The sequence below is a fragment of the Pinus tabuliformis genome, chromosome 5_1 (assembly GCF_031772625.1).
Source record: "Pinus tabuliformis cultivar Carrire ecotype Pingquan chromosome 5_1, CPIR1, whole genome shotgun sequence".
In the NCBI taxonomy this organism is placed as follows: domain Eukaryota; kingdom Viridiplantae; phylum Streptophyta; class Pinopsida; order Pinales; family Pinaceae; genus Pinus; species Pinus tabuliformis.
In genome coordinates, this window is record NC_142305.1 from 232,263,356 (window position 1) to 232,277,438 (window position 14,083).

General features: G+C 36.8%; 1 protein-coding gene across 1 annotated transcript in view; it reads left to right on the forward strand.

Annotated features, from left to right (window-relative positions):
• Window positions 1-3,734: 3,734 nt before the first annotated feature.
• Window positions 3,735-14,083, forward strand: part of LOC149164257 (heat shock 70 kDa protein, mitochondrial-like) — a 62,856-nt gene continuing 52,507 nt past the window's right edge. The window contains exons 1-2 of the mRNA XM_089432006.1: window positions 3,735-3,974; window positions 4,094-4,173. Coding sequence (XP_089288132.1) covers window positions 3,912-3,974; window positions 4,094-4,173 — 143 coding nt within the window. The 5' untranslated portion in view covers window positions 3,735-3,911. The remainder of the gene's footprint in view (window positions 3,975-4,093; window positions 4,174-14,083) is intronic.

Sequence of the window (14,083 nt, forward strand, 5' to 3'; positions counted from 1 at the left end):
TTTCCTTAAGAAATTGACCCTTATGGCCAAGAAACTGCGTTGCCTTTGAGGGTTTCGAACTACTGCTTATGCAGAGCTACGAAATTCCTCTTCCCTTCTGCTACTGAGCTCTCTGGATTACAATCTACGCTCTGATACCATGTGAAAATTCGGCTAACCCCGAATCCTATTGCAATAACTGATGTTATTTCTTCTATTTGTTAATTTAAATAAACAAATTATTTGTTGTGTGCTATGACAAATATCGTAACAAATATACTACAACCTTCACAAAACAAATATCATGGAAGAATAAAAATGTTGGAAGAAATAGATGCACACACATAATATGACACCGTTATTTTTGGACTAAGCCCCCAGAAAATTCGGCTAATGCCGAATCCTATTGCAACAACTGATGTTATTTCTTCTATTTGTTAATTTAATTAAACAAATTATTTGTTGTGTGCTACGACAAATATCAAAACAAATACACTGCAACCTTCACAAAACAAATGCTATGGAAAAATAAAAACGATGGAAGAAATAGATGCACACACACAGTATGACATTGTTATTTTTGGACTATGTCCTCGGAAAAAAACCCAACCTGGGAAAACCAGTGCAACAACTGAGGGTTTTGATATTATGCAGTAGTGAAAATCTGAGTACAATCTGTGGATGCTTAAACTAGAAATTCAAACAAAGAAATAGTTGGCAATAGTAACTAGCGAGAAGAGTATATCACTCCATAGGTGATCCAATACTGACCTCAGCTCGAATTGAGTTGCTCCTTGCTCCCTCTGTGCAGTCGTTGTATCAGCCTACGCAGTTACTGTGTCCCACAAGCTCGGAATTGCGTCTCCTCTCACTATCTCGTCAGCTGCTGTTTGGAAAACTAATACTCTTTGCCTCCAGACCCTTTGGCCAACTTCTAGCTCAGAATTTCCCCTTCTCCCCAGCAAAACAGAAATCTACCCAAGAGGGCTCTGTGCTGCCTTTGTGTTGTCTCTTTGTGGCAATCACTGCCTCTTTGCAATGTACTCGCCGAAATTGGAAAAGCTTCCTCTGACCTTACTATCTCTGCCCCTCTCTCATTGCTTCGATCTCATTGAATCACCTCCGGCCATTGAATGTTGCTATTCTGGAGATCGATTTCCCAACAAAATTGAATGCTCAATTGATTTGGTGTATCTTCTCCAAGCCCCATCGACTTCTTCTTATAATCCTTTCATTAAGACTTCAACGACCATGATTAAATCTTAATCGATGGCTAGGATTAACTATAAATCGATCCATGTACTTTTCTAGAACATTCTCACCATGACTTCATTAATTCTGATTAATTAATCACATTTCCTAAGTTTAGACTTAGGAAATATTAACAGTTGACTAATAAATCTAATTAAGTCGTCTCTAGGTGGAATTTCCATAAACAATTTATGGGTTTTGGAGGTCTCATTCATTCTAGTCTCTCCACAAATTTTCAAGGCTATAACACATCCAATGCTTAAAAAACCAACAATCTCTGACACCCTCCAAAATAATCATCCTGACTCTTGCTATGTCTTTCTTCCACCGAATAAGTGCTTGTGCATTTGATGTTGTTGGTTTTGGAATATCGATTTATGTATATTCCCATACTCCATTATCAACTAGGACTACTTCCATCCTGTCTTTCCAAGCACAAAAATTCGAGGTGCCCTCCAATGCATATTCCAACCTCAATTCGTTGAAAGACACTTTTTTTTGCACCAAAGAGTGTCTGCACAAAAAACTCTGCAAATCGAAATTTCTTTGAGAGAATATATGCAACAAGGTTTTCATGTAGTCTTCCGAGGCTCTGATACCATGTAGAAATTACAAGAAATTTGCTACCGTTAATGAAATCGAACTGAAATCAAGAGACATAAATTTCTTCTACTATTCTATGAAAGGAAAACACACGATAGAAACACATGCACATGCAACCATCAAAACACAAGGATCACAATTATTTTACAGGGGAACCCAACAGGAAAAACCCCTCTGCTGCTTTGCATTAATTCAAATGAGAAAGAGAAACAATTACAATGTCTTGCTTCAACTCTGAAGCACACCTTGCGCTATAAAACTGTTGTCCTTTTTCATGGCCTACTCTGGCCAACACTTAGCCAATTCAAGTTTCAGGCAACCTCCTATTTCCTTGCGTAATCCTGGAGGAATTAAGCTCCTAAATAATATTTCCGTGCGCAAATCCGAGGGGAATGGATCATCTGCTTAGTGCAAAAGCATTGTACAAAGATGTATACAATTATAAATATAATTGTGCCTTTTCCATCCACTCAAATAGGTAATTCGAATTCCATGCATGACTAAGTTTATTTTTAGCTGGTTGACTAGTTAACTAAGAGATCAATGAGTTAGCAATAGTCATAAGTACTAAACTAACTTTCAAATGACTCAACTAATGACTAGAGCTCAGTTAACTGGGTTCAACTAATAATAACTCAACTAGATTGCTAGATCTTAGCAATCAACTAATGCACAACTCTACTTCTAGCCTACAAACTTGAATTTACTGACTTAACTAGTAGACAAGGCCATGTCACTCTAGCTAACTGCAATCCAACTCATCATGCTGATGTGGAAAGAAGAAATTTCTTCATTTGACCAAGGCACTATTCAGATGAAGCCTTTTCTTGCTACATTCTAACACTGAGAAAATGATAAATAGAGGATGGAAAGTTTATTATGGGCTTGAAAAGAATTGCATACAATAGATTTTATTGACATGGACTATTAAAAAAAAAAAACCCTCTTTGAGGCTCTCGTCACTCTTGTAATTTTATATGAATGTGAGGTTTGGAATTGTAGTGTATCTAGAGAGTCATGGAAGAAGATAGAAGAGATTCAAATGTAGTTTATAGCCTACAATATCAAGATTAAAGGAAATACACCCTATCCTATTCTCCCCATTGAAGCAAGCCTTTCCCTCATTGAGAACATGGCTATGACTAGGTATTTTATGTATAAGAAAAATTTAAACAACATGGAGGGCAAGATGCTTCCTAAACTTCTCTAAAGAAAACAATTACATTCAACTCATGCGGTGATGGCAATAGGATTCCCGATCTTGGCTAGACCATTGAGGAATAAAAGAGAAGATCATTTTGGAGAATAAGGATAATATTTTACAAATATTATTACATTAAAATTTAAGGAAAAATCGTGGGGTGATAAAGAGTTAGAAAAAAACCAAGTTAAGATATTATAAGGAGGTGATTAACCCAAATATTAGAAACAAAATTTACTTCTTAGTCTTAACTAGTGTAAAGAAAAAAATAAACATTATTAAAAAAAAATATTCTCATAAACTTCATAATAAAACTCAATATTAATCAATTCCCACACTACTATAAAATAAAAGAGTCTCTCACTAAAAAAAAGTTTGAAAATGCAAAATACTTTAAAAATATTATCACATTATTAACTTTCTTAACCTTTTAAATAACTATAATAATTTTTAAACACTTTTTAAAATATTTTTCTAACATTAAAATTTAAAGAATTTTAAATACTCTCTCACTCTAAATAAACATTAATCATTCTCACAAAATTTAAAATATTATGTAAATTATAAGAAAATCATCTTTATTTTAATTATAAGGCAACCTCTGAAACGCTGCAGTGTGGCGCAAACGTGGCAACTACAGAGAAAGAGCACCACCGGCGCTAGCCGGTCATGATCCCACGCAATTGTGTTCCCTCTTGAGGTTTTGGAAGGTTTGGAATAAAGAAAAGAAGGCTCTAGAGGCCAGCCTCTGCCCCATGCCGACATTCTCAACATCCCTATGATTGTCCGTAAAATCACAATAATAAAACTTCCTGCCTGTTTTTTCCTTGAACCTTTTGCTTGTTTGCTTATACTGTTTTTGAAATTCTCTTGATTGATGGCGTTAGCGGGCATTCTCAGGCAATCCCGGACCAAACTAAATGGAATTGGCCTCCCACAGGTTTCGAACCTTAGCCGTATTTTGGCTTTAAATTTGTTTGTGTTTCCATAGCTCAAATACCGGAACAGTAGAAACTGGCAGGTGGATATACAATGTGTATGTGGTTGTCTGAAACGCAGGTTGCGGTACAGAGGTATGGAGTCTCGTGCGGTGCATCGTCAATTGCTCGCAGATGGACTGCTGCTGCAAGGGCTTTCAGGTTTTCTTTTACTTTCATTAATTTTTTTGTCCTTAAAAGAGAAGTTAGCCTTCCTAAAATTTTCTATATCGCCTTATCCCGGGAAGGAAATTAGTGGCTAAAGTTTCTCAAGAACTATAGTTTAAACTGACTTTTAGCTGTAAAAGTGCTGGGCAGTGGGGACTATTAGTATCTCTGTATCAAATTCTTCTTTGTGCAGTTAATTTACAAATGAGTCTGACAACAGACGACTGTTACTATGATAATGAATAAAGAGAGAATTTTAGGTTCTACCTTTGCGCAATTGTGCTTATTTTCCCTAAAATTTTACATAACCGTTTTTCCCCAAATTTCACCTAGAACGATGAATATCCTATTAAACTTCTATGGTGTACAATACAAAGTTAGTCTGCCAAAAAAATTCGCTACTTTATTTTTTACATCTGAATGTCTTTGTAAATTTAAAATGTAAAAATGTCATTTTATATTTAAAAATTCTACAAACTTGTGGCCAAATCTTTTGACTAAATCAACAAACATGTGAACTTTTAGAAGAAGTTTACTTCGATCCATAAATTCTTCAATTTCTCCAGAGCTACAACTTTAGATTAAAGTGTTACTATTTAATTTTGGATAGTCAGGAATATTATGTGACCACGGGTTGGTCAAAATTCAAAAAGGTATTAGATAACACCTATGTTGTTCTGTTTTGGGGAATTGGGGAAAGGCAGTGAGGGGGGACGCATCCTTGGATTGGATTGGCTGAAGTGCACCCCAATTTTTTTTAGGGGACGGTGGGTTGGGGAAGACGATACAAGTTTGTTATCTTGTTATTCTTAGGGAAGACAATACAAGTTTGTTATTCTTCTTTCAGCTGAGAGGCACTCTACAGCCAGTATGGGGTAGATCTCACCTAAAAACTTCTTAGGGAAGACAATACAAGTTTGTTATTGTTCTTTCAGCTGGGAGGCACTCTATATCGGGTATTTAAAACCTTCTCAGAGAAGACAATAAAAGTTTGTTATTCTTTTTTCAGCCAAGAGGCCCTCTACAACCCACTATGGGGTAGATCTCTTGTTATTCTTTTTTCAGCCGAGAGGCCCTCTACAACCCAGTATGGGGTAGATCTCACTTAAAAACTTAAACATGTAAACGTAAATGTAAATGTAAACATAATGTTTAATATTTAACATTTTTAGTCTATTGTGGACCCTATTTAAAAACAATCTAATTATTATTATGTAATAATAATAATAATAATAATAATATCTGTTTTTAAGGTCACCACCAAGCGAGACACGAAATTGGTGTATGAGACCCCCTTGTTTGTGGGACAAGGGACCCACCTCAGCGTAGCAATTTCACTGTTAAGTCTACAAAGGCATATATACTCTACCCCCTTCTGGTTTTGAACTTGTGACCTCTTAAGAGGAAATCAGTACTCTTAACCATTAGGCCCACTCAAGCAATGTATAAATACAATATAAATTTAAAATATAAAGAGGTTAACGAACACAAAAATAAGAGACATGGTAAGTAAATAAAAAATGAGGTATGGTAAATAAATAAAAAATATATAAAGAGGCTTATGAACACTAAAACCAGAGGTATGGTAAATAAATAAAAATATAAATAAACCAGAGGTATGGTAAATAAATAAAACATTTTTTTATATTTACTCTAGAGGTATGGTAAATAAATAAAAATATAAATAAACTAGAGGTATGGTAAATAAATAAAACCTCTTTTTATATTTACTCTATAAACCTCTTTATTTCTAGGAAAACTAAAAAAAGGGTTTTATTTAGGTGAAGTCTATGGGCCAAATAAATATAAAAGAGGTATGGTAAATAAATAAAAATATATCAAATATGATTAGAAATCAACATTTAATTATATACCAAGCCTATGGGCCAAATACCATGGTAAATAAAAGAGAGATGATAAATAAATAAAAATATAAATAAACTAGAGGCATGGTAAATAAGTAAAATCTCTTTTTATATTTATTCCATAAACCTCTTTATACTTACTAACACTCAAAAAAGAGGTTTTATTTAGGTGAAGCCTCTGGGCCAATTTTTTTTGTAAGCTTGGTAGGACTACATTTTCATAATGTCCAACTTCTCACCTTGATCATGGGGATAGTACAATATTTGAACCCAAGATTTCCGGTTCTGTGAGACTTCATTTCCACGACCATTGCCAATTGAGCTACCCCTAAGCGGACATGGGCCAAATTATTATTAATACCATGCAAAAAAAACATTATTAACCCTAATGTTAATATTATTATTGTTATTAAATCTAACATTCATATTAATATTATTAAATTTAATATCTTTGGATTAATACAATATTAAATTTGTTATATTATAATATATATAAATATATCTTGATATGTATTAACTCTAGATATATATGGGAGAGAAGAACAAAGACGTAGAGTGATAGAGGTGGAGAGATAGGGGGAGTGACAAGGGAGAAATGGAGATAAACTGAAGGAGAGGGGAGAGGAGGAATGGAGAGAGAGAGGTAAAGAAGGGTAAGAGAGGGAGACATAGATGGAGGGGGGAGAGAGAAGGAGAGAGGGAGGGATATAGTGAGAGGATTTGAGGCAGAGAGAGAGAGATGGGGAAGAGAGAGGGAGGTAGGAGAGAAAAGGAGAGAGAGGAAGGATGAGAGAGAGGAGGAGAGAGGGAGGGATAGAGAGATGGAGTTGGAGGGGGATAGAGGGAGGGCAGAAGAAAGACATAGAGAGTGAGAAGTGGAGAGAGAGGGAGTGACAAGGGAGAGCTGGGGAGAGAGAGTGTTTGTTTAGGGGCGAGATAAAGAGACAAAGGAGAGATAGAGAGAAGGGGGAGAAAGAAGGGGAGAGGGAGGGATATAGTAACATAGCGAGAGAGAGAGAGAGAGAGAGAGAGAGAGATGGGGAAGAGAGAGGGAGGTAGGAGAGAAAGGGAGAGAGAGGAAGAACGAGAGACAAAACTTGAGAGAGAGGAGGAGAGTGATGGGGGAAGAGAGAGGATTGGAGGTCAGTGAGAGAGAGAGAGAGTGATGGCGAAGAGAGAGGGAGGTAGGAGAGAACGCGAGAGAGAGAGGAAGATGAGAGAGGGAGGGAGAGAGGAGGAGAGAGGGAGGTTTAGGGAGATGGAGTTAGAGGGGAGAGAGGGAGGGAAGAAGAAATACATAGAGAGTGAGAAGTGGAGAGAGAGGGAGTGACAAGGGAGAGATGGAGAGAGAGTGTGTATGTTTGGGGATGAGATAAAGAGACAAAGAAGGAGAGATGGAGGGATATAGTAATAGAGTTGGAGGGTGGAGAGAGAGAGAGAGAGAGCGCAAAGAGAGGGAGGGAAAGAGAGATGGAGTTGGAGGGGCAGAGAGAGGGAGGTAAGAAGAAAGAAATAGAGAGAGAAAGATGGAGAGAGAGAGGGAATGATAAGGAAGATGGAGAGAGAGGGAGAGGACAGAGAGAGAGGGAGAGAGGACAAAGAGAGAGAGCGAGATAGATAGATAGATTGGAGAAAGAGAGTGTATGTTTTGGGGTGATATAGAGAGACAAAGGGAGATAGAGATATAGATGGAAAGTGGAGAGAGGGAAGAAGAGAGAAATGGATAGAGGGAGGGAGGGACAGAGAGAAATGGATAGAGGGAGGGAGGGAGAGAGCGTGTGTGTTTGGGGGGGTGATATAGAGAGACAAAGAAGGAGAGATGGAGGGGGGAGAGAGCGAAGAAGATTTCTTGCACTAGATGCATTGATTTCAGTGTAGATGGTGATTTCTAATCCTATTTGATTGCTTGCACTAGATGCATTGATTTCAATGTAGATGATTTCTAATCCTATTTGATTGCTTGCACTAAATGCATTGATTTCAGTGTAGATGGTGATTTCTAATCCTATTTGATTGCTTGCACTAGATGCATTGATTTCAATGTAGATGTTGAGATAGAAGTGGGGGAGAGGGAGATAAGGGGAAGAGAGAGAGAGAGAGAGAGAGGGAGAGGAGGAGGGAGGGATAGATAAATAGATTGGAGAAAGAGTGTATGTTTTAGGGGTCATATAGAGAGGCAAAGGGAGATAGAGATATAGATGGAAAGTGAAGAGAGGGAAGAAGAAAGAGATGGAGAGAGGGAGGGAAGGACAGAGAGATTGATAGATGTGGAACGAGATAGCGTGTGTGTTTGGGGGTTGAGATAGAGAGACAAAGAAGGAGAGATGGAGGGAGATATAGATATAGATGGAGGGGGGAGAGAGGGAAGAAGATTTCTTGCACTAGATGCATTGATTTCAGTGTAGATGGTGATTTCTAATCCTATTTGATTGCTTGCACTAGATGCATTGATTTTAGTGTAGATGTTGATTTCTAATGATATTTGATTGCTTGCACTAGATGCATTGATTTCAATATAGATGATTTCTAATCCTATTTGATTGTTTGCACTAAATGCATTGATTTCAGTGTAGATGGTGATTTCTAATCCTATTTGATTGCTTGCACTAGATGCATTGATTTCAATGTAGATGTTGATTTCTAATAATATTTGATTGCTTGCACTAGATGCATTGATTTAAATGTAGATGATTTATAATCCTATTTGATTGCTTGCACTAAATGCATTGATTTCAGTGTAGATGGTGATTCCTGATCCTATTTGATTGTTTGCATTACATGCATTGATTTTAGTGTAGATGTTGGTTTATAATCCTATTTGCTTACTTGCACTAGATGCATTGATTTGAGTGTAAATATTGATTTCTAATCTTATTTGATTGCTTGCATTAGATGCATTGATTTCAGTGTAAATGTTGATTTCTGATTTGATGTAATTGGATGTATGATAGTACATTAATTTTAAAGTGATTGGATTAACATTGTGCATTGATTTCAGTGTAAGCACAAAAAAATATTGACAATGTACATTGGTTTTTGTGTTATGGTAATTCAACCTATTAATATTGGAGAGAAAGAGAGAAAAGGTATGATGTTTACTACAATAGCTCGAGCTAAAGGTTTAAATGGTTTACGATTTAACATGTCTTTTTCATATAATCAATATGAAAAGATGACAAAAGTAACAAGGGTGACATTAATAATAGTAGACAAAAATAGTTTGAGATTAATCACAATGAAGATTATTTGTAATTGACAATATTCTTAGTATTCACATTTTCTATCATTCAACAGTATTACATTGTCATTCTACATTCAAAATTTTAATTTCATCATTAAAGTTATTAACAATATTTATCATCTCAACAAATTGAAGTAACTAAGCAAATTTAAAATTAAAATGACTAGATTAATCATTTAGCATATTTAAAATGATTATATTAATATTAGATGAATTTACATATTATTGATAAATTTAATCATATGTTCGTTAGATTTTCTTTGGCCGCACACGACTGAAACCAACCTAGATCCATCTTAACTCTAGATCTATCAAGCACCAAGAGGGATCAAATCTCTCGAGGTGCAAACCTTTTGTTAGCCTCACTCTCTTAAAAATCAATAATAAATCCAATTATTAAATTAAATAAACAAAATCATGAGAATTCCTCAAACTAAGGAATCTAGTTTGGATGAGAGATTCTCTCCAACTAGCTTTCCTAAATTCGTGTGTAAGTTGAGAAATTGTCTCAACCAAGTGAGTCTAAGATATACGCACTATCTTAAGATCACTTACTCATGTATTTAAGTGTATTATTAAATTTTTTGAATAATGTGAATTACATGAGCATGAGACCACATCATGGCTCTCTGCCTTTTCCGCCAGTTTACTTTTTGTGTGTTAATTTGTTGTGCATATGGTTATAAGGCTTTGTGATTCTTCTTCATGTGGTATCAGAGCAAGAGTTTCTGGGCTGTGCTTTCTGCCTTTGTTCCAGGGCACTTTTCCTTTATTGCCATTATGGATTCTCATCCCTTGTTCATCTTTCTTGGATGGCATTTCTTCCGTATCACTGACAAAGATTATATCTAATCCGCTCTGTACTCCATTGTTTATAGTTATGTTCTCTTCTTGCAATACAGGAAAGACATTCTCTACTGCTAAAATTGCCGCAATAGCCTTGATCACGACCGATCCGAGCACTATCAGATGCCTGAATTTGGCAGCTAGTCGGCTGGAAAATTGCAATCCAGTCTTCCATCTTGAAGGCAGTTTATCGCTGTTAATCTTGACGAAGTTTACTAAAATTTTTCCATGAGACAATGGGTAGAAGCTCTTTACAAGAACACTAGTCCGGAGAGATGACTGCAATGAAATGGTATCTGATAAAGGCATGAAGATGACACGCCAACCAGAGCTCATTCACCGCCTTCTCCAACCATGAAATTGAAGGTTCCTCTTCATTCAATTATTGCAGGCTGTTGACTAAATTCCCCTAACAGCCTTGATGGTGTATAGGTATAAGAATACGACGATTAGGGAGAATAAAATCCAGTGGATAGAGCAGCATGAAGAAGGGCCAAAGGCGGAAAAAACGAAAGAAGAAACGAATGAGGTTTCTTTGCTGGAATCGAAGAAGAGGTCATGAAAAGGTCTACGAAAAAAAACCAATTGTTCTACGATGACCCTAGTTGTATGAGAAGCAGCGGAAGCCTTCAAGCATTGCATAGATGAACTGTTGCAGTTATAACTATTTGGAGTTTTTTTGTGTAGTGTGAGAACATTTTCTTCATGTGACAACTGTGATGCAAACAACGTTGTTTTGGTGAGCGCCTATATTAAGCATTTTAGGATGCCATTGTGTCGGCTAATCCGAGGTTTTATGTCACGAGATCTTCAACGAATCAGCAGTGGATCAAGAGCTGGTTCTCATAGCGCGCTTTGTAAACTGTAGAGTCGCACCATTGTTGAACCGACAACAGAGCAGCACCAGCCCACGACCAGACTCCCCGTTGTCCACAACAACACTGTTGAGTTGTTAAAATTAGCGTTAGCAGCACGTTTTGGGATAAGCAAAGCGCAGTGTGTAGCATCCACGACATCTCAGCAACGCCAGAAGCAAATCGTGATAGCATGAATATGTCAGTTGAATGATCCCTACGTGGCTCTTCACATTGCTGTGTTGAAGGAGTTTCCTCCACGTGAACATCAAGAAGAAATTGGAGGAGTGAAAGGTGTGATTTTCCCATTGATATTAGTTATTACAACCGAAAATCATTGATTCGAATCTGCAAGGTAGAGGTACATTGGTTCTTAAATAGATAACAATTGTGGAGACGCAAAACATGAAGTTAAATTCTTTTTAAAATAATACTTTTTAATGCAAGTTGTCCACAATATATCTCAAATATAGAGAATTTGAAAGTCATAAAGGAGTCTTAGAAAATTCAATGTAATTTTTTTTGGAGTGATAATGGTGGATAATTTTGGGAGATATAAGGAGTGGGATAAGAAAGAGGATTAGTTCATAAGGTGTATTGATTTTGTGTTTTGGAGAAATAAGGTAATTTTGAAGAGAGGTAAAGCAAATATTAAAGTTAACTTTGACGCTTGAGCTTGGCATTATCATTGTTTTAGAGTCAGTTTTTGAAGACAATTTGACGCCAAGGAGTTCTCAGTCTGTGCTTGAGACGCCTCATTGAAGACACTGTCATGATGATGTATCTCGAAGGTTAATAAAAACATATCTTTTTGTTGTGATCGTGTCCTGGATTCGCCTGAAATTGAATAAGGGGATCATAGGTACACTCTGTGTCGTGAATGTGCTTGCATGATTTGAGTCGAATTTGTAAAACACTCTCTTTTGCTTAAACAAAACAACTACATGCACATAAGAAAGTTTACATATACAAGTCATTGATCAAGCTCCTGAAATCAAAGCTCCCATAATCAATTAAGTTCATAAGCACAAAGCATCACATCATCGACTTGATAAAAGTAATATTCTGCAACAACATTTCACAACAGCGAATTCACGCCATCAAGTTAAGGACGCTACAAATCAAGCACTTCAAGCCTAATGACATCGACAACACTTTTGTTTCACTTGCAGATAAAATTGTTTTAAACTGAATTGTTCGAGTGCATTTTTGGTTGTAATCGACACCCTCATTTGATTTGTTACAGTGCATACATTAAGTCAAGTCAGTTGTCACTTGAACATTTATCATTTGGGTGCATTTTCGACAGTGTTTGACAACCTTTCTTTTTTAAAATCAACACATTCAGTGAGTACATTCAAGAAAGCACAAAGTGTCAATAATCAATCAAGTAAGTGCAAGCAAAGCAAGCGAGCGTGTCATTCAAACAATCTAAGATCAAGCGAGCGTGTCAAGTAACCAAATCAAGTACAACAGTTCAATGCACAACAAGCGAGCCTGTGTAAAGTTCATTAAAGCATTCATAACGTTTCATTCAAGCAAAGCGATCGTCATCAAGCAAGCGTACAATCAACAATTCAAGCAAGTGTTTAAAAGCATCAGCAATCAACAACCAGTACAAGCAAGCATGTCATTTCAGTGATCAACTCAAGTGAGCAATTTTTTCAAGCATGACTTCTACGACAAGCGAGCCTAACTTCAAAGTAAGCAAGGCAACATGGCGACACACATTCAGTTGTCCCAAATTATTAACAATTTAATGTTATCATCAGCCGGTGACATGGTGCACATCAACAAAACCACTCTTGCTGACATTCAAGTGCATATTCAACATGCACATGAAACGATTGAGTTCCTTCAACTGGAGTCACAACTGCAAAGAAATGAGTTGCAAGAGAAGCGTGTTGCTTCCAAGTCTTTGACCAATCTAGGGACAAATTGATCATTCGACTTCATTCATCCAACCAGCTTTAAGTGTTGAAGTTGTTCTAGTTCAACTTTCTTCCAAACCCATCATCAAGCCATGGGAAGAAAGGCCTAGGATATGTCAAAGATAATGACAACTTACATATCCCTGATTATTCAAAGCCCATTTAGTTCGTCAGTGCTAGATTACTTGAACAAATCACCTCAACAAGTTCTCAGCAACTTGCAGACCGACGTCAATGCACATAAACTGAAGTTGCAGACAAACAAAAATGCACACAAACTCAAGTTGCAGACAAACCAAAATGTTCTCATTGTCAAATAACCGGTCATCTGGAAAATCAATTTTTTGATCTCCATCCTTGTAGCCATTATGGCAAGTCAAATCATACATCAGAGCAATGTTGCAACCAACGACAGTCAGCCAGATTGAAGATAAATTATTCATGGATTGATCCCTGGGAATGGTCATCCATAGCCAGAAGATTGTACAAGTTTTACAATCAAATTCACTCACACATATTGCGGCCAACAATCAAATGAAGATGGTACTCTCGTGCAGTTAAACAAGGGAGTACACCAGTGAAATACTCCACCTACGGGGGGGAGTTCAGATATATTTTGGAGAAGATTGCCTCTCCTTTCAGCCGATAAAGGGGGGAAATGTCAATGAAATTGACAAGTGGTTGTCAGACTAAAAGTCTCGACAACATCAATGAAGCAACCAGTGGGCATCACCATCAGCCAGTGGGCGATCATCATCAGCAAATACGCCAGTGGGTGTTCATCAAATTGTGTCAGTGGACACTGGATGTTGTTTTCAAGCAAAGGACAGTTGGATCTTTTTGCAGCTTGGCACGTGATGAAGTTGTCAAGCGACATTCATAGATGAATCAGACATGCAGCTGATTCATGTTCTCTTCAGATTTGAGTTTTTTTCAGCATCCAGCTTTGGCGGTTTTTCAGGCAAATGTTTTTGAGGATCAACTTGAGAACTTGGAAGATGGTTCCTTGTTCGTTTTGGATTTATCATTGGGGGGGGAATGTTAGCCTCATTCTCTTAAAAATCAATAATAAATCCAATTATTAAATAAAATAAATAAAATCATGAGAATTCCTCAAACTAAGGAATCTAGTTTGGATGAGAGATTCTCTCCAACTAGCTCTCCTAA